The following is a 22088-nucleotide window of genomic DNA, read 5'->3' on the forward strand; positions in this document are numbered from 1 at the left end:
TACATTGTTCTACAACAGCAAAATGGGTACAGGGACAAGTATCAATATTTAGGATAGAGCGACGTAGGGAAACAAACAAACAAAATCTCACCTTTTGTAATTCTGCAAATGAAGGCAGCAAGCTTAAAGCAATCGCCATAATACCACAGACCCTGGGCATCAGCTGAAAAAAATTAACAAACAAACAAATCATCTTAATTAAAGGATGAAATAATCACCAAATTAATCAACATCAAATGCATTCCACATCAATGCCGTTTTTAATGTTTGGATAGCTGAAATACGCTACAGCTCTGATTCCCAAAGAGCAAAAGAAAAAAAAGCATGAACAAAAGGAAGGGAAGATGCCCTGAGCTAATTATATAAATTTAACTTATTGAAACTTGTACACTAGAAACTGCTGGTAAAAGGGACTAAACGTAGTGGTATTATCATAAAAAAGTGCCCTGGCGTCATTGAAGTCCAACCCTCCTCTCCTGACCAATTATATCCTGGGTCAGCCACTACACACACCTGTTTTAATGTATGCACAATCCTTCTGTCCATTTTTAGCCCCAGGTTGTCCTGGGGCCCAGTTTTTGTAACTTCCAAGTTTGGAGTTATCCATTGCCCACTTGAATGTTCCATCTACATTGATATCTGTACAGGGGAAAGAAAGTACATGATAGCGATGACTGAGAAAGCAAACCACAACAAAAAAAGGGTGATGAAACCTTTTTTTCTTTCTTGACGAGAGTGATTATGTGCATTTTCACCTGATGATTTATTCAAATATATGTAATTGTTTGACTTCCATGTTTTTGCATTTCTTGCCATGTTTCTTTTTCATTTCAGGGAAGTCGTAAAGAAATTATGTTATTGCAAGACTTCGTTTTAATTTCTTTTTTTAATCCGACTAATGAAACTATTATCACCACTTCAGTACAGCACAATTTTTTATTTTTTTGTGCCAGATTTTAAAAGAAAATAGTTAATCCTACATCTTGGTCATCCTGGTTTCAGACCTGACTCTAAAGTTGACAATTTGGTTTGGATTTTCTCAGAGCAAGTAAGACAAACCTGATAGTCCAAAGAAGAGGTCTTGGATGCCATTGCTGTCTAGACCATTCAGGAAGCTTTTCACAAAAACATATTCACTGTCCCTATAAACGTGTTCAGTGAGAGAGAGAGAGAGAGAGAGAGAAGGGGGGGGGGGGAAAGAACATAAAAGGAAAAAAAAACACATTAAAACAATTCATATTTCATGATTTAGAGATGGAAGAGTAGGGTTAATGTGAACACCTAACCCAAATTCAAAGTTTTATAAGAATATTTCAAATCAAAGTTAACAAACATCCTTTTAATACTTTTCATTACTTGACAATAGACCTTGATCACGCTGCTACCATTTCCGTCATGTTCCCTGTTTCAGATTACAGTACTGAATGATAATGATTTTGCGCAAAAAAAACTAGACTATTTTTCCTTCCAGCCTCGCTTTGGTAACATTGATTTGAAGTGAAAAAAATAAAATGGCTACAACATGATAATGGTCCAAATGCTAAAAACGAATGTGTTTATTATGACAGTTTTATCCACAGAAGTGACCATTCTATGTTTCACAGAATGGAAACCAAGAATCTTGATTTTAATTTGTCTTGACGAAAATGGTACTCCTCTATGGAGAGAAAGAATGTTGGGGATGATTTTGACATTTAAAGAAAAATGTACATTTATTGTCGAAGACTCGAACAGTGATTTTCCGGATATATTACTATTAGACAGAAAGAAATGAAAATTGAGAGCGTACCTTATTTTAACAGAGCTAAGAAACAATGTAGCAGAAGACACACGGATCTTTAATGAGAGAAAAAAACTAGCATGAGGCCCAGTCTACCTACCCTAGAATGGGTGTCAAAAATGCCCCCTGGGTAGTGCAAAAATCCTTGGCATCAGTCCAAGTCATCAGGTTGTTGGCAACTGCATTCAGTTGATAACAAAAGCCTGCATGGGCCGACCAACCCACCGGACAGGTGCCTGTGAAAATATACACCAGTAATCGTAAACAGTTAATGTAAACAATTAATGTTTCCAAGGGGGTCCACCCAGTGTTCCCCAGTCCCTATGTTCCCCAGTCCGCCCCTAGGGTTAGTGCATGGTTAGGGTTAGGGTTAGGGACCGGGGAACTTGGGACCCAGGGAACATAGGTGGTACACACCCGTTCCCCAGTCCTTATGTTCCCCAGTCCTTAGGGTTAGGGTTAGGGCAGGGGACCAGAGAACTAAAAGGGATTGGTGACCATTAGGGTTAGGGGTTAGGGGTTAGGGCGTGGGGGGGGGGCGACAGCAGTCCAGTCCCCCCCCCCAGTCGCCCCCCCCCCTCCACTGAGATTTTGAGTTTCTAAAAAAATTATCATTGATCTACATGACGCCCCCATGAAATGTTTCAGTCCCCACAGCGCCCCCCACTGAAAAATTCCTGGCTACGCCACTGATGCTATAGCATTCCATATCCCAAGTACTTGATTTTGGTCTCGTAAAATTAATTCACTCATTAAAAGTTCAGCTAAAATTTTCCTTTTTTTTCCCTTCAGCGCTCCTCTGGTGATATTTTCAAAGAAGTGTGCTAAAGCGTTTCCCCTACCTTCAGGAATTTCGCAGACATATTTATATTTTGCTGTGCATTTATCGATGGCCCATGTTCCTGAGGTTGAGACGTAGCCACAATCGCCTTCCTGACCGTACCATCTGCGATACCACAAAACAAACACATTCATTATACACTCACACAAGTTGGAAATGGATATCTTTTGACTAAATTCGGCGAACAAAGTTTGAAGCCATTTTTGAAACTTTCACACGCGTATTCTTAAAGGCGAGGGTGGGCATTTCGGTTACCTATACTGAAAGAAGCCCTTAGTGTGTGCATAATCTACCTAAGCGCGAGCACGGTTCCACCAAACAAAAATTGGCTTCTAATATTGTTCGCCGAATTAGTCTATTGACAAAATGTTCATAAACGGGAGATATGGCCCCGAACACGTCTCAATTTTTTTAAAATTCATGAAACCAAAAAAAAAGGCATGCAGACGACTCGTTTTTTTTTTTTTTACTTAAACCACACATCCCCTTCGAAAAAAGATTTGAAAATGGGACAACAGTGTGAACCCTTATCCTACCCCTCAGTTCCTCCCCCCCCCCGAAAAAAATACATAATCATTGCATAAAAGCTGCCAAATTTGTATTAATGAACATTGTGAACAGAAACTCTTGTGTGACTGTTCTTTAAAAGAGAACACTGCCTGTTATTTTTGTTACCCCCGCCAAAAAGAAAATAAAATATAAAAAACTCCAAGTTGTTTTTTTTACGTATAAGAAGAACCAATACAGTCGTTCCCTAGTTCCATATAGAATACATCATTTAGGTTGCTTTCGGCTTAGCTGATCAACAATTTCAAGCGACATTGGTTAAAAAGTTTACCTGGAGTAGTGGGGATACTACACAATAATTTTCCAAATTTCAGCTCTTTTAACTTTGACTTTACGACGTCAAAAGTAACCATGCCACTTTTCATCGTTCTGGATCGGTTGAATAAGTTAATTTTTCGTGTATTAAAGACTCTACAATTTATTTTGATTTTCCAAACATTCGATGCAAGAATTTATAGGACTGAGTACTAACAAATATCCGAAATCACACGGTCTGAGTGATGCACAGAGAAGAAAGATAATTTATCGTCGATTCGCAGCTCCCGTGATTTTCTAACACGCCGTCCAAACATGTCAAAATTGCGAGTCAGAAATCTGGACAAAATTCCTTCTCTAGAAATCTCATTAAAAAGATCGTATCAAGAAGTTTCTGTTCAAAATGCACTTCGTCAGAGAAAAAAAAGTATCGGAGACCAAATTAGAAGATATAGCTTTGTATTTAAAGCTATCCGAACTAGGAAAAATCCGGAACTAGGAAAACGACTGTATATAATTCCAACATTCTTACTGGTTTTTTGGCTGGTTGTTTCCCCATTTGTTAACAGTCGTGTCAAAGGTTGACCCGTCTGACCATTGATAGTCTCCGTCGTTTCCATTCGCCTGCTCAAAATTACCAACAAAGTTAACGAGCATAATTATTTACAGAAGCATAATCATTAAGGCTAAATAAAAAACCACTAATGTTTAGCGTCCCGGCACGCCTCCTTTTTTGTTTTAAAAAAGAAAAGAAAAAAAAACCTAAGAAACATTTTAAACAGTGACATCATTTTGGCCTCTTTGTCTGTTGCATCTAGCCCATATAGACCTTTCTACGTTTGGTTGGGTTGCAAAACTATGGAAGGTTCACCACTGCAAAAATGAAGAAGAGTTATGAAAGAAAACTAAAAGCTGTACGTAGTTAACTAGGTTGGAAATCTCCTACAACATATTCCACACATGCCTTTTGACTATGTATTGAAGGCGTAATGAGGACGTTTTCTGGAAATATAAGGCCAACCCCGGCTTAAATGTATGTGCCTTGCGGCAGTCCTTATAAAATGGCGTCAATGTTTACAAACAAAAGAAAGGTCTATAAAGCTGGTATGTCATTTCCTGATTCCAGTGGCATCCATTTAAAAACAAAAGCTGGCGGCCATCTTGAACAATTTTGGAGGGAGAAAGGGGCCTTCTCCTTCCCCTTTTTTAAAACCACAGGAGTTAGGTCTGTAAAGAGCAACATTACGCAGGTGTCGGAACTTAATGTTTAACTTTTGTGCCGTAGGTAAAGAGCACAATATTGTGAAGGGTCTATACCCGAGTCTAATGTTAATTGTGAAACACACAGAAAGAGAAGATTCAAAACCTACAGCAATACTTTTATTTACCAATAAGGTTGAAATTACAATTTGTATTAATGCGCACAATTTTTCAAAGAAGTCCAAAAATTGGGTACATTTTCTAATCCTACGTTTGAAGTCACCAGAAACGAAATGGAAAACAATTAAAACGAATGACAAAAAAACCCCGAATTTGTTGCTTCAATCCAACGCCGATTGCTACACTGGACGAATTTGACGAATTCAGCACGAATCGGTTTGCTAAAAAAATGAACTTTAATGGACCTTAAATTAAATGTAGTCACATTTACTTGAAATTCAAATTGAGAATTAAGCTTGGCGACGTTCGGAGACAAAATTAAAGTATCGATAATAGGAATGTGTGTGATATATAAGAGTTAAAATAATCGGGAAAACCTTTCATTGTGGACGTACCTTATCTTGCAATCCAATCCAGTAACTACTTGAGTGAGTGACCTGCAAGTTGTCCAGAAAGGTTTGGTCGTCAGTTTTCTTTATATATGCTATGTGACCCCCCTGGAAAAACCCACATTGGGTCTCGGCATCCTTCCATTTTGCAGCGCCACTCGCAAACCGGTAACACTTGCCGTCGTAACTCCTCCAACCATTGGACTCGTCGCATACGGCGAGGACAGCTGACAGAAATAAGGGGAGAAAAACGAGATCACCAGAATGCAGGTATACATTTTTACTGATGACCTGGGTCGCAAATACAATGTCTTGTGTTATAGAGAAAATATATTTAAAAAAAAGCTCTGATTGGTTACATCCGACGAAGTGTCATAGTCCGTTCTACTTTGCAAATGTTCAAGCCTTAAGTTGAATGAATGTTAAACCTTTTACATCTGTCTGATATTTGTTTGTTAGAGATGTGTTTTCAGATGCAAAGGTTGTATTCTGGACGACAGTACCCCTTTATAAGTAGTGAAACATAAACAAAAATGACTCGACTGGACTCAATTCATCAACCAGAAATGTGAATAGAGCTACTTAGCACGATTATTTGCAATTTTGCAAAGCTCAGGTTAATCAATAAACTTGCTTACTAGGCAAAATACAATGTCGGTTTCTGCCTGAAGTGCCTTGTGATGTACATGTGTATTTATTTGTGACTGGTTTTTTTTTGTCCAGCCAAAAGAAAATGTACAGCAATATTTTGTGCGATGTAGCTCTGTTACACCCCAACTATATGACATCGTCCCAACTATAGCTGGGTCAGCCCGAACTGCAGTTAAGATCCCAACTACAGTCCCACCTGTAGTTTGGGCGAATACTGTTGTTGGGGTATAGAAGATGAAGCCGGATCGACCGTGCTCTGGCCCGGTGTGCATATATGCAAAGCATCTGTGGGTTCACTTACTGGACAGTTTACTGCAGATGTACGGTTTGGCCTTACTACAGCCGTCATCGTTCCATTTGGCTGAGCTAGCATACACAGCAGCACAATCTTCATTTCCAACATTATTGGGCTCTCCAGGATTCCAATTGCTGCGTGCGAAAAAAATTGTGTTAAAAATTTCCCTCAACTATATCATATATAGTAATAAAACAACACCTAGTTATTGCATATGGTTGCATCCTACACATATGTCAATGTAAATTCTTAAAAATGCCCCGCACAATATTCAGTTATTCCAATGATTTGAAATCAAAGAAGTGACTGTGATTATATGCTTTTCTCTCCTGCCATTTTTCCTCACAAATCAGATTTTTTTTTTTTACTTCCCTTTAAGAAAAGTTTTCTTCAGAGCCACGAATCGGAAAGAAACATTTAGTCGGGCCTTCACCAGCTGTTACGTGAGTCATAAACATAAGAATATATTTTCATTCTCTTGTCATAAAAACTGTGACTGTAAGGCTTTCCATTGACTGCATATTCTGCATGGTCACGCATCACTAAGCTTCATTTGCAAAGTATTGAAAAAGGTATGTGTAAACCTTACTAGGACAGTTTGGTGTAAAACACGAGCATATCCAGACATAAGACGAGTAGGATCAAGACACAGTTATTTTATATCTGTCGATTGATAACCTTGTGCTGCAGCTCGAAAGTTTTGAAAGTCACGGAAATTGTATACCTACCGGAATCTTTGGCAGGCAAGGTAATGCTTCAGCCAACAGACACATTGTTGTAAGGAATCGCTTCTAAGGAATCGCTTTTTTCCCTTTTCTTGTGGTGGGGGACACGTGGTCATGTGGAAGGCGATAAACCTGGCTAAGGTGTTGAATCCTGAACGATTACGATCATCATTTTGATTGAAAGCCTGTTTTGTTCATGCTTTCATAATAAGAAACGTCCTGTAACCTACCTGCCTTAAAGGGAATGTACATCATTGGCTTTTGCTGTAATTTTCATAAATGAACTATTTGAGGGGTTACTATAATAGATCAAATATTGTTAAACTGACATGTTTGAAGTTTTGCGTTCGAAAATGCCGGGGAAAAAAAACAAGAAAAACACAAATGGTGGAGTAGTCTGGTTCCCTGACTCCACTAAAGATAAAATGGACTAATTTATAGATGCCGGAAAATTGTAAGGTAAGGGAACCAGTCTAGCTGGCCTGCACCTGTTCATGAAACATGTGACAAAAAGCAAACAAAATTTGGACTGAAAAGAAATGGTGAATTTGGAGCAGTAGTTGAAAAATAGTTAGGTTGGAAATTTATACAACAATACCATTTTCTTGAAAATGCCTTCACACCAGGTGCCATAATTGTACAGGATGCTTTCGACTGTCATTTACCTACATCCTAGTGAGGTATTTCGTAAAGAGTTGGTAGTTTTATTTTTCGATGTTTGCAAATGTTGTTTATTCCCTTTAATAGCCTGGGTGCATTAGCCCAAACTGTCCCAGGAGGGTTTTCACTAAACAATGGAACTCTGTGACGCATGACCTGCAGCCTGAGCAGTGCATCCAAGATACCAAATTGAAAGCTTACTGCCACTAGTCTGTGATTAAACCATAATAATGGTGAATATCTTCAGTTTGTTCGTATTATCTGTTTGTTTTGGGGTCAGCTTTCGGGGCATCCCGCTGCAGGGACTTTAGGATGGGTCTTAAAAGTAACTACTGCCCCTCAAAAACTACAGTGCAAAGTATGTTTGGTTGGCGCTTTTGCGCATGCGCTTACTTCCAACTGCCCAGTGGCGTGTCGTCCACCCATTTGAAAGTGTTCTCCGCGATAACATCGTGCAGTCCGATCCAATACTGACCAGTGGCTCCAGAGAGAACATTTTTTATGAAGGTCTAGGGGAGAAAATGAAAAACTGTTTAGAAATGTCTATGTATAACTTGTTGGTGAACTTGAGAATACATGCGTAAGGTACGAAGAGGACACTACAGGGTGAGTAAAAAAAAATCCGAAACCCACATGTTGAACCATGTTTTAGTGAAGTTTTGCATGGAGCACTTTCAAAGTCTAGGATATGAAAGCTCAATTCATAAGCTTTCTTTTAGTACAAGAATCATTCAAATCGCCTATGTATTTTTGAAGTTACGTAATTTTAAACACAACCGCCGTTTTAAAGTTTTGTCCACGGATCACAAAAAAAAGGTGTGTTTTCTTTCAGCAAAACGAAAACAATGCACACAACATCCTTTTGTGATTTGTTTTCGTTTTGCTGAAAGAACGCTGAACTTTTTTTGTGATCCGTTGACAGAACCTTAAAACGGTGGTTGTGTTTAAAATTCTGTAACTTGAAAAGTACATAAGTGATTTGAATGATTTTTGTACTAAAACAAAGCTTATGAATTGAATCATATTATAGAAAGTGCTTCATGCAGAACTACACTAAAACAATGGTCCCAACATTTGGGGTTCGTTTTTTTTTTACTCACCTTGTACAGAAAATTGTGTCCGCATGTCATAATTGTATTGCAATATGCAGCATCTTTCTTTTTTATATAACAGGCCGATGCCCACTTTCCTGTGACTGTTACATGTACATCTGACATGATTTTATGATTCTGATGCACTCCTTAATGCATTTGTCCTCCAGGAGTGATTATGAATAGCAAACTGCTTACCATATCGTTTGAAGTCATTCTCGATGATACTGGGTCAAAAAACGTGTGCTTGGGAGGTCTTAAACACTCGGTTTAAAACCGGTTTACTGCGCGGTTTGGATGCTGATAATTACCCGAACCGAAGGCGAGGGTAATTATCAGCATCCGGACTCTGACCGGTTAAACATAGTGTTTAATACCGACCAAGCGCATATTCATTCCCATTCATATATACCTTTTCGGTCAAATAATCAAAACCTTTCGGTCCAAAAGTCAAAACAAGTCAAAAATTTACAAATCTCTAACGAGTTTGTTCAACAATTTTACTTAATGTTTTTCGAAGCACCCCTTTAGTGGCGTGCCGAGAAGTCTTAAACAACTTATTTTATGGAGATAGGCGCGCGTCGCGCGATGTACAGAATGCAGATGTGGCGGTGCGTTGTGAATTTGAGACCATGAAAATACTGACTCGCTGGTAGTATTGCGCATGCCTCAGTGAGGATTGTGAACGTTCAAGTAATAAAATGGTAAAGACACTGGATTTAATAGGAGTCCAACTTTCATGTGACACTGGAATGGTGTTTAAGACCAGCCAGACGGTCTTTATCATCCGTTAAGACCGGCCACGTGACGGGCTCTCAACTAATAGAAATGGGTAAACTGTCTTAGGCATTTATGAATAGTAAATTGCAAAGCACCAAGGTAACAGGGACAGGAACAAAATGTCACACTTTGGATCCTTAATTTACAGAATGACCCATTCAGCGTCACATTATAACTAGCCCCATATGAGTGCGCAGCAATATTCAGGCCACACTGGAGCTAAGGTCGCAATTAGCTTGGAAAACCCAGCTCCAAGTAAAGGCTCATGATATTGGAAATTGCCTTTTGATGTCAGGAGACTTAGAGCTGGTTTTCCAAGCTAGGGCCACATTTGCTGAAGGGCCCACATCTTGATTTTAAAAAGACCTCCCCTAACCGCATAGTCTGGTTTAGGGTAGGTGGTACCTACCGAAGTTGTTGCGTCGGGAATGATGGCTAGATCGCCACGTTTATTTTTTTGGCAATCAGTCCGAGCAGCGGTCCACTTCTTCGGCGAGGTAACCACCATGAAGCACTGATCCGTGCCGGACAGCTGCTGCCAGCTGCCGCCGCACTGTGGTATGGGTGGAGTAGCGGCAATTGCTGTGCAATTGGTGAAATAATAGAATAAATACCCGAAAGGATTAATAAAACAAAAACATATAATAACCGCAACATGATCGTTCAAAAAATCCATTGTGTAAGTGATAAATTCAAGGTCGGATCAAAGAAAGGAGTGGTAGGAGTACGCGGCTTACCATCCCTACCCGATCGATCATTGTTAATTATTTACATCATAGGGAAAAGATCGGAAATGTCCTTGACGATAACGTCATCACCCAATAGGCCTACGGCAAATGCATGTTTTTTGACACAACGCTTCAAACACCTGACGTTGCCAAGTCTTGGACTTCAATCACCCGGCCAAGCCTCCCCCACACCTTGGAAAATCCTGGATCAGCCACTAAAAAAGTTTCGGACTTGGAGAAACGCGCGTGCATTATGCAGACGATATGGTGCGAATAGAAATAGGCGCTGACTAATTTTAGCGGGTTTTGAGTTCGTTCAACCTCATAGACCAATCAGGCGCCAGTCTTTTGCCAGCGTAAGATGGACGAAACGACCAATGGGATGACGACCTGTGAAGTAAAGCAAGCACGTGCACAACTTGCTACGATAAGAGAAATCCACTTCAGGCTCCAACTAAGATTATGATTGTTTGACAATGATCCCCCCGAAGTTGCAACAGCTTTCTAAAAAATGACAACCATTACCTAAGGCAATAAAATCAACAAGGATCATCTTCCATTATCATAAAGATAAATTTAAAACGGTGAATTGTGTACGGAATGATGATAAAATTTGCATATTCGAGCCCACAATATAAATTATGCGCAGTCAACTAAAAGAAAGAAACCTACCTTTACCTCCGAAATATTTCTTGTATTATTTTTTATATTTTTCTCGTTTTTTTGGTTTGTTTTTTAATATGCACACTTATCCCTCACGACAAAAGTTGCATGGACGCTTGAGAAACGTTTTAATGCGAGGGAAAGAAAAAAAAAGTGAAATGGAATTTTGTGAAAATCGGAGGTATAACTTTACGAAGTATTCTTAATTTTACGATATATGGCTTTAGAAGACAATAGGTAAATGTCAATGAAAGTTGTAGGCGATATAGCAATACTGCTTAAATTCAGCAGCCTTTGACTGTAATGACGTCATGAACTATCTATTTTTGGCCGGTGGGCGTAATCCTAGTACCAACCGATACACTGAGTTCAAAGGATGAAATTTCTGATAAAAAAAGATAAAGGACCCGAAGCGATATCGACTTCAAATGGAACCCTTAGCACGTCTTGGTACGGAATTTTTCAACTCAATGCTTCAGATTTTTTTAGGAGACCATATCAAGATTTGTAATCACAGATGAGTTTTTTTTTTCAATATTAAAAATCAAATCACAAATTTCAATGAAAATAAAATCGACTGGTTTAATACAAAGTATTTTGGCGCTGAAACGAAATTTCAATTTCGTGGTGGTAAAGGATGCACTTTACATTAAGATAATGTACCCCTGCTAATGTTCCCTCCCTATTTCCACTTTTTGGCTACAACTGCCGAGATCTTTCAAATACCGATGCGAATGAAAATATTTAAGAATATTTGTTACAGGCCTAATGGTGATTCATTTCAATTTTAAGTTAAAACAAAAAGTGTACACACTTGTACACGTCATTTCTGGAACGCGAGTACTCGACTTTCCTTTTGATATGAGGAACCTTTTTTAGGCTGTGACATTTGCTGAGGATAAACATTTGAAAATGTTAAACATTCCTTTTGAACATTTATAAATGTCACCCTTGTCTATGAAGATCGTTAACGAAGGCATATCCTCAGTGGCCTAGCCACGGGGGGAGTGGGGGGGGGGGGGCAGCCCTCCATGAAACCTTGTCGCCCCCCCCCCCCCCCGTCGCCCCACACTGAGATTTTGAGTTTCTAAAAAAATTATCATTGATCTACATGACCCCCCATGAAATGTTCCAGCCCCCCCCCCCCCAGCGGCCCCCCCCCCCCCCCCCCCCACTGAAAAATTCCTGGCTACGCCACTGCATATCCTTAAATATCAACCAAACTAACGATTATCCGCAAATGTATCATAACTGGGATAATTATGGTCGATGTTTAACATCAATAAGGCTGGTTCATAATAGGTAAATACTGGGTGAGTAAAACAAAAAAGAAACCCAAATTGCAAGACCAATTTTGAATGAAGTTTTGTCTGTAGCACTTTCAGATTTAGGATATGAAAGCTTATCATTCCTATAGAATTGTTTTGGTTCTGCTGAAAGAACACTTACCTTGATTCGAATGATTCTTGTATTAAAATAAAAAGCTTCAGGACTGGGCTTTCATATCCTAGATTTTGAAAGTGCTACAAGCACAACTACTTCAAAAATTGGTCCTGCCATTTGGGTTTCTTTTTTTTTTTACTCACCGTGTTTTGCGTGAAATTTGGTTCACATGACTTGTGCCTATACCTGGATATTATCAGGATGACCTGCAGGCTTTGTGAGGCCACGTGAAATCAAATATTTATTTTATGTATTGGCATACAACAGCAAAATGACCACCACCAGCTGAAAGGGTCACTTTACAACGATAAAAATTATACAATTACAGAAAGAGTTTAACAGGCTTAGTTAAACAAGTACAAATTCTACAGATGGACAAAACTTGCTAGGAAAAAAATATCAAACAGTTACATAACTATCGAAGCAAAGTATTTAAAACTAGTTATTCATGTCTATTATATATACACCATATAGGAGTGGCGAATAGGAGATAGTTAGAGAAGTTATTTCAACGTGCTATTCGGGTGTGGCACCTTGGAAAATAGATTTTCAAATTGAATTGATAAGTTTCTGGCATTACCTTAGTTATGAGCTTTCCGATGAGACATCACACGAAAGAAATTGGCCCATGACAAGTCATCAAATAATAAATTGCCACTATTGATTTAAGAGCGGGACGCTCCTAATTCGTTCTGAATATAGTGTGTGCAATTTCTGAACTGGAGCGCGCCATTTAAAACCAATTTAGAAAAACTGTATGAAAACAGTATTCAAAAACAAGCAAGCAATTTTTTTAGTTACTGAACATTATATTTCTTTAAATTTCGATCGAAAAAAATTAAAACCTGTAAAAAGCACGTAAATACCAACGTTAAGGATTTGGACGAGTTGTGGAATAGTTGAAATAGTGGAATACATGTATTACTAATAGGGATCTTGCTGATTCAGCTGCGTGTGTTTCAGGCATGGCGTTGTCCTATCTTAATGACTTTGGTATTGAACAGAGCCAGGCACAGGTTTCTTATCTCCAAATGTTAAGAGGTTTGTTAACCTTTGTCACTTGACATTGTCGCTATCAGTAACCACTGTTATCCAACTCCAATTTACAAGTGTAAAGTGCACTAAGTGGAATCAGTATAACAAGTACGAGTGCACAATAAGCTCTGGCCGTCTTGAATGAAACTCTTGCATGACATTATCCAAATGATCCCTGCCAGAGCTTAAAAATGCGTCGCCGATTGCACATAATGGAACACCATATTTCAGATGTGTAAATACCACGTGACTATAACATTAGTGCCCATATTTTGCCTCCGTTTACAAACTTTTAATAAACGTCTTTCCGAATTGTAACAAACAGTGGGTAGGGTATGGGGTCGGGTAGCTATGGGGGGGGGGAGTGCCCCCTAACACCCCCCCCCCCTGCGACGCCCATGCCTATCTCCAGCCAGTGTATTTTGGGAAACATCAGCTCCAATTTTCGTTTCAAATTTCCCGGGCCACTACCCCCCCCGGTTCCGCTGCCCTGGGTGCCTGATTGTGATACATGGATTGGTTTTGATAACGGGCAGAAAAAAAGGCATTTTTATTAAGTAAAACATGTCGAAAGTGTATATCCAGTGGCGCAATTAGGGTTAAATTTCTGAGGGGAATCCAGGGCTGCCAGGGGTGGATCCAGGAATTTTTTTGGCAGGAGGGGTCCAGGCCCGTCAGATTTCGTTTTATGTCCGTTCCCGGCTTGGACAGCGCTACCTTGTGTCACATGGTGCATAAAAGGCCCTGCGTTTGGACGTCAAGAAATCCCACATGTTTTTGCTCCCCCATCAGGCCCGGGTTAAGTGCTTCGTAGGCCCTAGGCACCAGTGTTCCGAAGAATGGAGAAGGAAGGGGAAAGGAAGAGGGAATAGGAACAAAGTGGAGAATGTAAATAACAAACACCGCTGATCAAAACTCCGCATAGCTAAAATCAGGTTCTGCAACCCATGGCAAAAGATTGTATATACATTCTGTCATGTCGGCACAAGCTGCCGCGCGAAGTCGCTTCACATACGGGGGTTGACAGCTGCAGCTGTGCAAAACACAAGCACGTGCTCGCTCCCAGGCAGTTACGAATTGAGCTGATTCTTATTAGTGACGACTCAAAATAACGAGGCCATATTTCGATAGAGAGTCAAGCTACAATTTTGATATTTGCGCCACAGAGCATCAGCAATCCAAACATTTCCCAGGGCTCTCAGTGTCCCCGGACCCCACGCCTTCAGAGCTTCGCGCTCTCATACAAAAAATGCCACTAAATAGGATTCAAAGACCCCCCCCCCCCTGCAGTCTGGAATTAGGGAACAGGCCTGAACAAGGTATGCACAAAGGTACGAGCATGTACATGCAGTTGTGCGACAATGAAATAAAAACATTATAGCTGGATTGAATTTTGTATTTTCGAGCAATTTTATAAATTAAATTCGAACGATTACAGTACAAGCTCTCATTATAATAAATTAATTATTCTTGCAATTGTCCTCCGATAGAAGAGAAAGAAAATAAAACAAAAAGTTATGTGGCGATGGCCAAGTCTTCAGGAGTCGGACTTATGACCCTAACTCAATGAGCCCCTTACCGACTTCCATATAGAACTCTTCTGGGACTCGGTACCCGGCCCACCACACCTCCTTCCCTGTCCATCCATGTAACTCAAAAGTCAGGCACCATAAAGGGAGGAAACGAGGTGGCACCCTAAGCCTTGCTGCCGAGTCAGCAAAAGAACCCCGTACCTATACGCAGATGCCAACCTGGACTTCGCAGACAGTCCCAACTTGTGAGTCAGCTTACCGACCGACCGAGCTAACTGCTGTTGGTGATTGACGGCGGGAAATCAATACTCTTAAATGACAGAACCGCGCCGATATCGAAAAACAAAAAATGCCACCAAGCGGGTTCGAACCCCTAACCCTGGGTCCGCTGCCAGACAGCTTAACAACTAGGCTGTTTCAGTTAAGGTGCTTTTCTTTGCGTTTAAAACATAATCCTTATTTCCGCAGTGGGAGAGTTACTTTGTGTTTCAAAGCTGCACGAAAGATGCATCAGTATCGCGCTATACACATGAACGCTGTTACGTAACTTTTTTCTACAATCATTCTTACGTACCGAGCAGATAACTATTCAGAGTCACTATGAGCAATTAACCTTACCAAGCTCGTCCTTATTCTGTCTCACCAATTGTCTCGCGTCGCGCGTCTTTTGGCCGGCACTGACATATCGCGCTGATTGAGTGAATTTCTAGCAAGTTTCCCTTACCTCATTATATTTATATCAAACTACTGACCCGTTTACAAATATTTACGAGGGAATTTTGTTCGTCTAATTTCTGAGCTCGCTTGGGAAAATTCATCTTTTCTTGTACTTACGCTAAGTCTAGGGAATGATGCCATTATTAATACCATGTCACATTAACGTCAGCCGATGGCATGAATAGACTCGTGACCACGCGAGTACAATGACGGCCAGTGGCGTAAATCTGTGCCGGCGAAGGTGGGGGTGGGGGGGGGATGGGGGCTGACCAAATCCCGGCCGTGGACATCCGAAAAGCTTCTCAAAAGTGGGGGTGGTACATACATGTACATGTGTATCTTGATCAGTACTAATTATGCGAGTGCGTAGCCTAAACGGCGTGGGGTCTGGGCCCGCTTAATGGCCCCTGAAAAAATTGGATTCTAGGCGCCCTGTGGTGCGATCTGAGGCAATTTCTGGCTACTGCTAAAGTTTTAGCACAAAATCCTTATCAAACGTCTTTTTCGAGTTTTGAGTCATTAAATCAGCTGTTCTGAGCTATAAAGAATCAAAGGTAGGCTACTTTTCAGGGACGTTCCCCACTGATCGACGCCCATGGTTGGCACCGTGCTTCAGAACGACGGACATTAAACGTACATTTTATACGTAGGGCCTATGCATACATGTTGTACAGTGTCAGTTGGTGAAATCGAAAATTCTGAGAGAGACCCTAAACCTTTTTAAAAAAACTTTTCTCTGCGTGTGTGTGTGTGTGAGTAGGCTTATGTATGGCACACTGCGATATTTTCGTAGCCCCCAAGGTTTCGTAGGCCCCCAAATTGTTCGTAGGCCCCCGAATTTTTCGTGGGCCCTAGACACGGTGCCTACTGTGCCTATTGCGTAATCTGGGTCTGGTTTCAGAAGACCAAATATCGCCATCGTCTGTCTCGTTAATTATAAACGATACCAAAATCAAAGCAAATCCAATTTTTTCCTGGACATATTGTGCTCCGGATTTCTTATCCACCCACATTGAAAATTGGGTCTACCCGATGTTCCCCAATACCTCTGTTCCCAATACCGATATTCCCCTAAGTCCTTGGGGTTTAACCCCAAGGACTTAGGGGAATATCGGTATTGGGGTTGGGGTTGCGGCTGTGGTTAGGGGTAGGGATAAGGTTAGCGTTATGGTTGGGGAACATCAGTATTGGGGAACATAAGTATGCACCCAATTGAAATAATCAGTACATTGTGACCCATAACAGAGGCGTAACCAAGGGATACCCAAAGCTCCCTGTTCATGGCCGCTAAGAATTCGATGATGGAGAACATGATATTGTTTGAAAAGTCATACATATATATTTACCCATACCATTTACAGGGAACAAATTGCCCCTCCCCTAGAAACGGGGCCACAGCCTCGCCATGGTTTTAAAATAGACGCATTGGGAAATATCGATGGTTGATGTGGGTTGCACGACTTAAACAGGCATTAAAGACGAAACAACAATTGGATTTTAGAGAAGTTGTCAAAAAGGAAGAGCTTTACACCGTTTTACACAGACATACTACGCGTACACGCCGCACAATCTGCAGGGGAAAAAACGATCCAAGAATGTATTATAGCTCATTTAAGCGTTTGTTTCTTCTTAGAACAATTTTAACTGCTGTGGCCAAAGACCATTAATAAAATGTAAATTAAAACACTTCGAAAACATAACATTTGGATTTTTATTTTATTTTATTCAGTTATTTTTTTTTTTGCCGGAGCAGCTCAAATGTTTATAAGTCTTACCTATCGCCAGAAGGGCACCGATCACAAGAATTTGCAGCTGCATTGTTACTTTCAGCCTACGGTTCAGCCAGACCTTCTCAAGGAAACAAGAAGTGATCCAGAGACCAGCTAGCTTCTCCGGGGGCGTATCACGTCAGTGCCGCCTGTAGGACCAAGCCGGTATGGCTGGCTATCTAAACTAACTTCACTTAAAAAGACCCGAAGTTTAGTTAATGTTTAATAATTAGCGAGGGGCTCAAAATCCATTGAACTTTTCCCCACTATTCTATTTGCCACGTTTAGAGTCTGTAACGACTGGTACCCTCCCCCGAACACGGACTAATTTGTTTATATACATCGTCAACGTATTTGCATACCAAAAATGAGGACAACTTGGTGCGATCCAATTGGCCTGATAGGTTCCAAATTGTAGTGTAATCTGTAGGAGTTAAACAAACAACGTAGATTGTGTTATCTTTCTTTCCCTACAGTTATCTGTGGGGACAAATTTCATATTGCGAGTGCCAGAGAAGTGTTTGTCTTTTCGTCTATTGTTGACTGTATACAGATTGGATGAGCGGTGACTGCATCAAATTACCAAACATAGCCAATTATAGTCTACCAGTTAATTGATTAATCGATTATATTTGAGTTTGAACTCTGTAAGTATTACCATGCATCGGTAATCTTCAAGTCTCGATTGTTCTTTTTCATCTGTTTTAATTAAACAAGACACACCAAGTACATAAGCTGGTTGCAAAGCGAACACAGTACATTCAAGCGATTCTGAGTAGGTATTGACTGAGTCTTTTCATGTTGTAGCCTACAGAATGGGTTGGATTTAGCCCATGCATTGGCTTAACGGGGCCCTCCTATTTTTCAAACTTTCAGGCCAAGGTGTGGCATAGTAAGCAAGTCTAACTCTTAATTGAAAGTCAGTGAGCCAGTCAGTGAGCGGGGTGCAGATGTGTACGGTGGCCCCTATGGGACAAGCACAAATATTTAAATAGTTGGCTGTAACAGTAAACATCGTCTTCAACGTAATGGGCGTCGGCAGTAGGGGCCCCCTACCTTCTCTAACATATTCTAAATTTATCATTTTTTTTCGAGGGTGGGCGGGGGACATTTTCCCACCCTACCTCCATTGACACCCTGCAGACGCCCAGTTTGTTAAATGTGTATTAAATTTAATTAATAGCAAATATATATTACTTCACACCTCTTTTTCCTTTCTTTTTTTCCCCTCCTGTTTTTCGTGTTTTCTTCCCCCTGTCTTTTCCAGCGGGGTGGGGATGGGGGGGGGGGGGGGGGGGGGGGGGGGGGGGGCGGGAAAGCATCCCCTTTCCCTTTGCCCCCCCCCCCCCGCGACGCCCTTGTTCAACGCAATCATGAAACAGGTCCAGATTGCAAGTAATTTTAGTGAAAAGCATTTCGGTCGGCAATTTTTTCTGCATCTTGTTTGGGTATTGACCATAACACGCATGCGCAAATACAGAACATCACGTCACTAATACCACCATATACAAGTAAAAAATACCACCTGGTTTTAGGTAGTTCATGTTGTCTTCGAAGTTTGACTTTCTACGGAGACCTAGAGGTGACATGGGGACATAAAGCGTTTGTTTTCGTAACAGGTATACGCTCGTGATCATATCACGTACATCAAATTCTATAACTCGAGGCTGAAGAATATACATTACTTTCATTTGGTTCGAGAGTTAAAGAACTAATCAATGGTTGGCCTAGATAATACTCCAGGGTCATCCAATCCTTTTCATCACAGATTTAGAATATCTGGTGACAAGTGGCAGAGTAAAGTTGCTGGGCGGTGAACATGTAAAAATATAGGTCGATGACGCATTCTGAGAAAAATTGGAGCAAAGGTATACGACGGCCTTACATGCTGTGCCTTTGTTTCCCTTACAATTATTCACCCCACAAGTTAATCTTGTTCTAGAGATGCAGAAGACAAATATAGGTCCCTCACCAATAATACAAGGGTCGTGAACTGCATTCAAAAGAGTCAACTGTAAACCGAGTCACGTCCATGTGACGGTCCTCTGAACAATCGTGTTCCCTCCATTGATCCCCGTCAATTTGTCTTCTTCCTGTCTTTTGTGTTGGAATAAAGACTTTAGCGCAACTCAAATACTCTTATCAGTCGTGTCTATGTTACTTAAAAGTGGTTCATTCATCGTCTTTTTGTTGCATATTAAATTTTAACATATGGGTTCAAAGATTTATTAATCCTGCGGTATGCATTTGCCTGTACACTGAGCATGGGGCAGGGGCAAAACAGAAAGCCATGCCGCTCATGATGAAGGGGTGTGCTTCTAGAAGCAAGGGCACCTGCCGGTCTGTCTTGCTTTTTTGTTCATTCTTGGTAGCAGGTAAGTTGGATTGACAAACTGTGTGATGTTCAGAATATCGCGACGGTATTCTACATGTGATTTTTCGTTGCCAAACCATTTGGCAACATCAGGCCCATAATGCGTAGGGTGTCTTGGGAGTCTTTCACTGCAACATGCTGCGAGTTTATTTGAATGAGATTCGGAGACAATGTACTCAACCACCTTGGGAATCGTACTGCAACTTAGAGCTTTTCAGATCGGGCATTGTGACTGCTTTGGTTACAAAACCAGAGATTCCTCTCAACAGCCCAAAGATGTGAAGAGGTAACGATGAAGAAAGTCCAGCTCAAGTTCAGTTGTATGTTTGTACACTAGATTCAAATCGTCACTTCATTAAGTTAACCTCATTCTACAATCATAGCAGTGGGGTCCGCAGTGGATAAACCAAGCTATAGAAACATGTCTGGTAGCCCTTCAACCCGACCTGTTATGCTGAACTATAGTTCAAGTAAATTACTGGGATGGGAGATCTGTTTCCCATTATCAGTTTTTTTTTTTACCATTTTCTTTCATTGAGGGTTTTACTCTACGTTTTTTTTTTGGGGGGGGGTTATAACCCTGGTATCGCATCCTGCATCACGGTAGAGAAACATATATATATCCTGGCATCCTTCAGAACATATGACGCAGGCAATGTCATTAATGACACGAAAAAAACTTTGAACTCAGCAGTAGCAAACGAGTATTAAATTCAGTCTTTTCAGTCAAATGTAAATAAGGCATGATTATTCAATATGAATCCTGTTTGGGTATTGATCATAACACGCAAGCGTAAAACAGCTTACGTCGCCGAAGTAAAATCACCACATGGTTTAAGGTTATGTTATTTTTTCTTCGAGGTTTGGATTTCTAGGAAGACCAAGATGTGGGTGTGACATGGGGACATAAAGAATTGGTATTCCGTAATACGTATACGTTCGTGATAATACCACGTACATCAAGTTCTACAATTCGAGTTCTTTCATTTGGTTCAAAAGTAGTTACCGTTGACCAATCGGTGGTTGGCCTAAATATTACGCCAGGGTCATGCAGTTCTTTTCATCACAGATTCAGAATGTCTGGTGAAAAGTGGTTGGTAAAAGTTGCTGGGCGGTGAATATGTTAAAATATAGGTCGATGAGGCATTCTGAGAAGAATTGGAGCATGCATACAAAGCTATTACATGCAGAAAATGTGCATTAGACCAAAAAAAAAAAGTATTCGGTCTCTGGTCAGACCAAAGTTCCGGATTTGATGCGGCGATCTGGCTTTTTTTCCTTTCTTTTTTTTCCCTCAAGCTTGGATTGTACAGACAAGGTGGGGTACTATTTTGCTTTTTTGGTGTCCTCATGTACATTGGTGTCCGCCATAATTTGCCTTGGTGCTCTCGATCATTTGCCTTGGTGCAATTTCCCATTCCTTGGTGCTCTTTGGTAAAAAAAAATGAGAAGGTGCAGCAATAAAGAGCGCTGTTGGAGCTACCGCGGAACATTTTGGAAAAAAAAAGAAAGATTGACGCGGATAATTAAAATCGACGCGCGCTGACCAGAGACTGACCTTTTTTTTGGCCTTATTGACACAAACAAAACCCTGAACTCAGCAGTAACAAACGAGTATTAAATTTTCAGTCTTTTCAGTCAAGCCAAATGTCAATAGGCCTTGATTATAAGATGAAATAACCAAGGGTCATCAGAGTGCGGTGAGGGTTGATAAGGTGTCTGGGCGTGTGGGGGAAAGGCCTGAAAAGCTACGGGATCTGCTTGGGTCAGTTGGAGAGGGTGTAAAGGTAAAGGATCGTATCTGTCTGACGTCCAGCGGATTGAAGTGGTGGCAAATTAAAGTAGTCTTAGTACGGAGGGATAAACTAAACGTCACCACTGTTCTCGAGGACTTGTAAATGTGGAAGAAGATCTGGAGGGAGGCATATAGACTAACCTTTCACCCTAATATAGATACATGTAATTGGCCCAACAATCTATACTCTTATGGTGATAGGCTACTCTATAATGGCACTGTAGTCATCTTGCGTTTGTTTATGGTGTAAATCGAGGACACACACGTGCCACATTATCGATGAATCGAGGACAGGAACCAATTCGAGGACGACCTCGATTAGAAAACGTGTACAAAACCAATGAGAGCTGTTGCGAAAAAATAAGAGTACAAACTAAGGAAAGGGAAAGAGGAACTAGAGAAAATCCTCGATTTACACCATAAACAAACGTGTGTGGGTGTGTGCTTGTATTCAAGATATATGGATGGGTAGACGTCTCGTGCATTCATTGTTTATGACTTAATATAACAAGGCAAACCTCCAAGATAACTGCCGAACGCAATCCATCTATAGAGGCTTTAGCGTTCCACACTGCCTTCCTGAACTATCTTCTCTTTGAAACTTCATCACTCACGATT

General features: G+C 40.7%; 1 protein-coding gene across 1 annotated transcript in view; it reads right to left on the reverse strand.

Annotated features, from left to right (window-relative positions):
* LOC119720394 (lymphocyte antigen 75-like) overlaps nucleotides 1-17350 on the reverse strand; it is a 56406-nt gene extending 39056 nt beyond the window's left edge. Inside the window, exons 1-11 of the mRNA XM_038190059.1 lie at nucleotides 17308-17350; nucleotides 9824-9996; nucleotides 7937-8052; nucleotides 6165-6292; nucleotides 5219-5439; nucleotides 3976-4067; nucleotides 2623-2726; nucleotides 1881-2016; nucleotides 1060-1142; nucleotides 505-639; nucleotides 92-163 (exon numbers count right to left, since the gene is read on the reverse strand). Of these exons, the coding sequence (XP_038045987.1) occupies nucleotides 92-163; nucleotides 505-639; nucleotides 1060-1142; nucleotides 1881-2016; nucleotides 2623-2726; nucleotides 3976-4067; nucleotides 5219-5439; nucleotides 6165-6292; nucleotides 7937-8052; nucleotides 9824-9996; nucleotides 17308-17350 (1303 nt within the window). The remainder of the gene's footprint in view (nucleotides 1-91; nucleotides 164-504; nucleotides 640-1059; nucleotides 1143-1880; nucleotides 2017-2622; nucleotides 2727-3975; nucleotides 4068-5218; nucleotides 5440-6164; nucleotides 6293-7936; nucleotides 8053-9823; nucleotides 9997-17307) is intronic.
* Between the last annotated feature and the right edge of the window lie 4738 nt (nucleotides 17351-22088).

Source organism: Patiria miniata, unplaced genomic scaffold (genome assembly GCF_015706575.1).
Source record: "Patiria miniata isolate m_02_andy unplaced genomic scaffold, ASM1570657v1 HiC_scaffold_9, whole genome shotgun sequence".
In the NCBI taxonomy this organism is placed as follows: Eukaryota; Metazoa; Echinodermata; class Asteroidea; order Valvatida; family Asterinidae; genus Patiria; species Patiria miniata.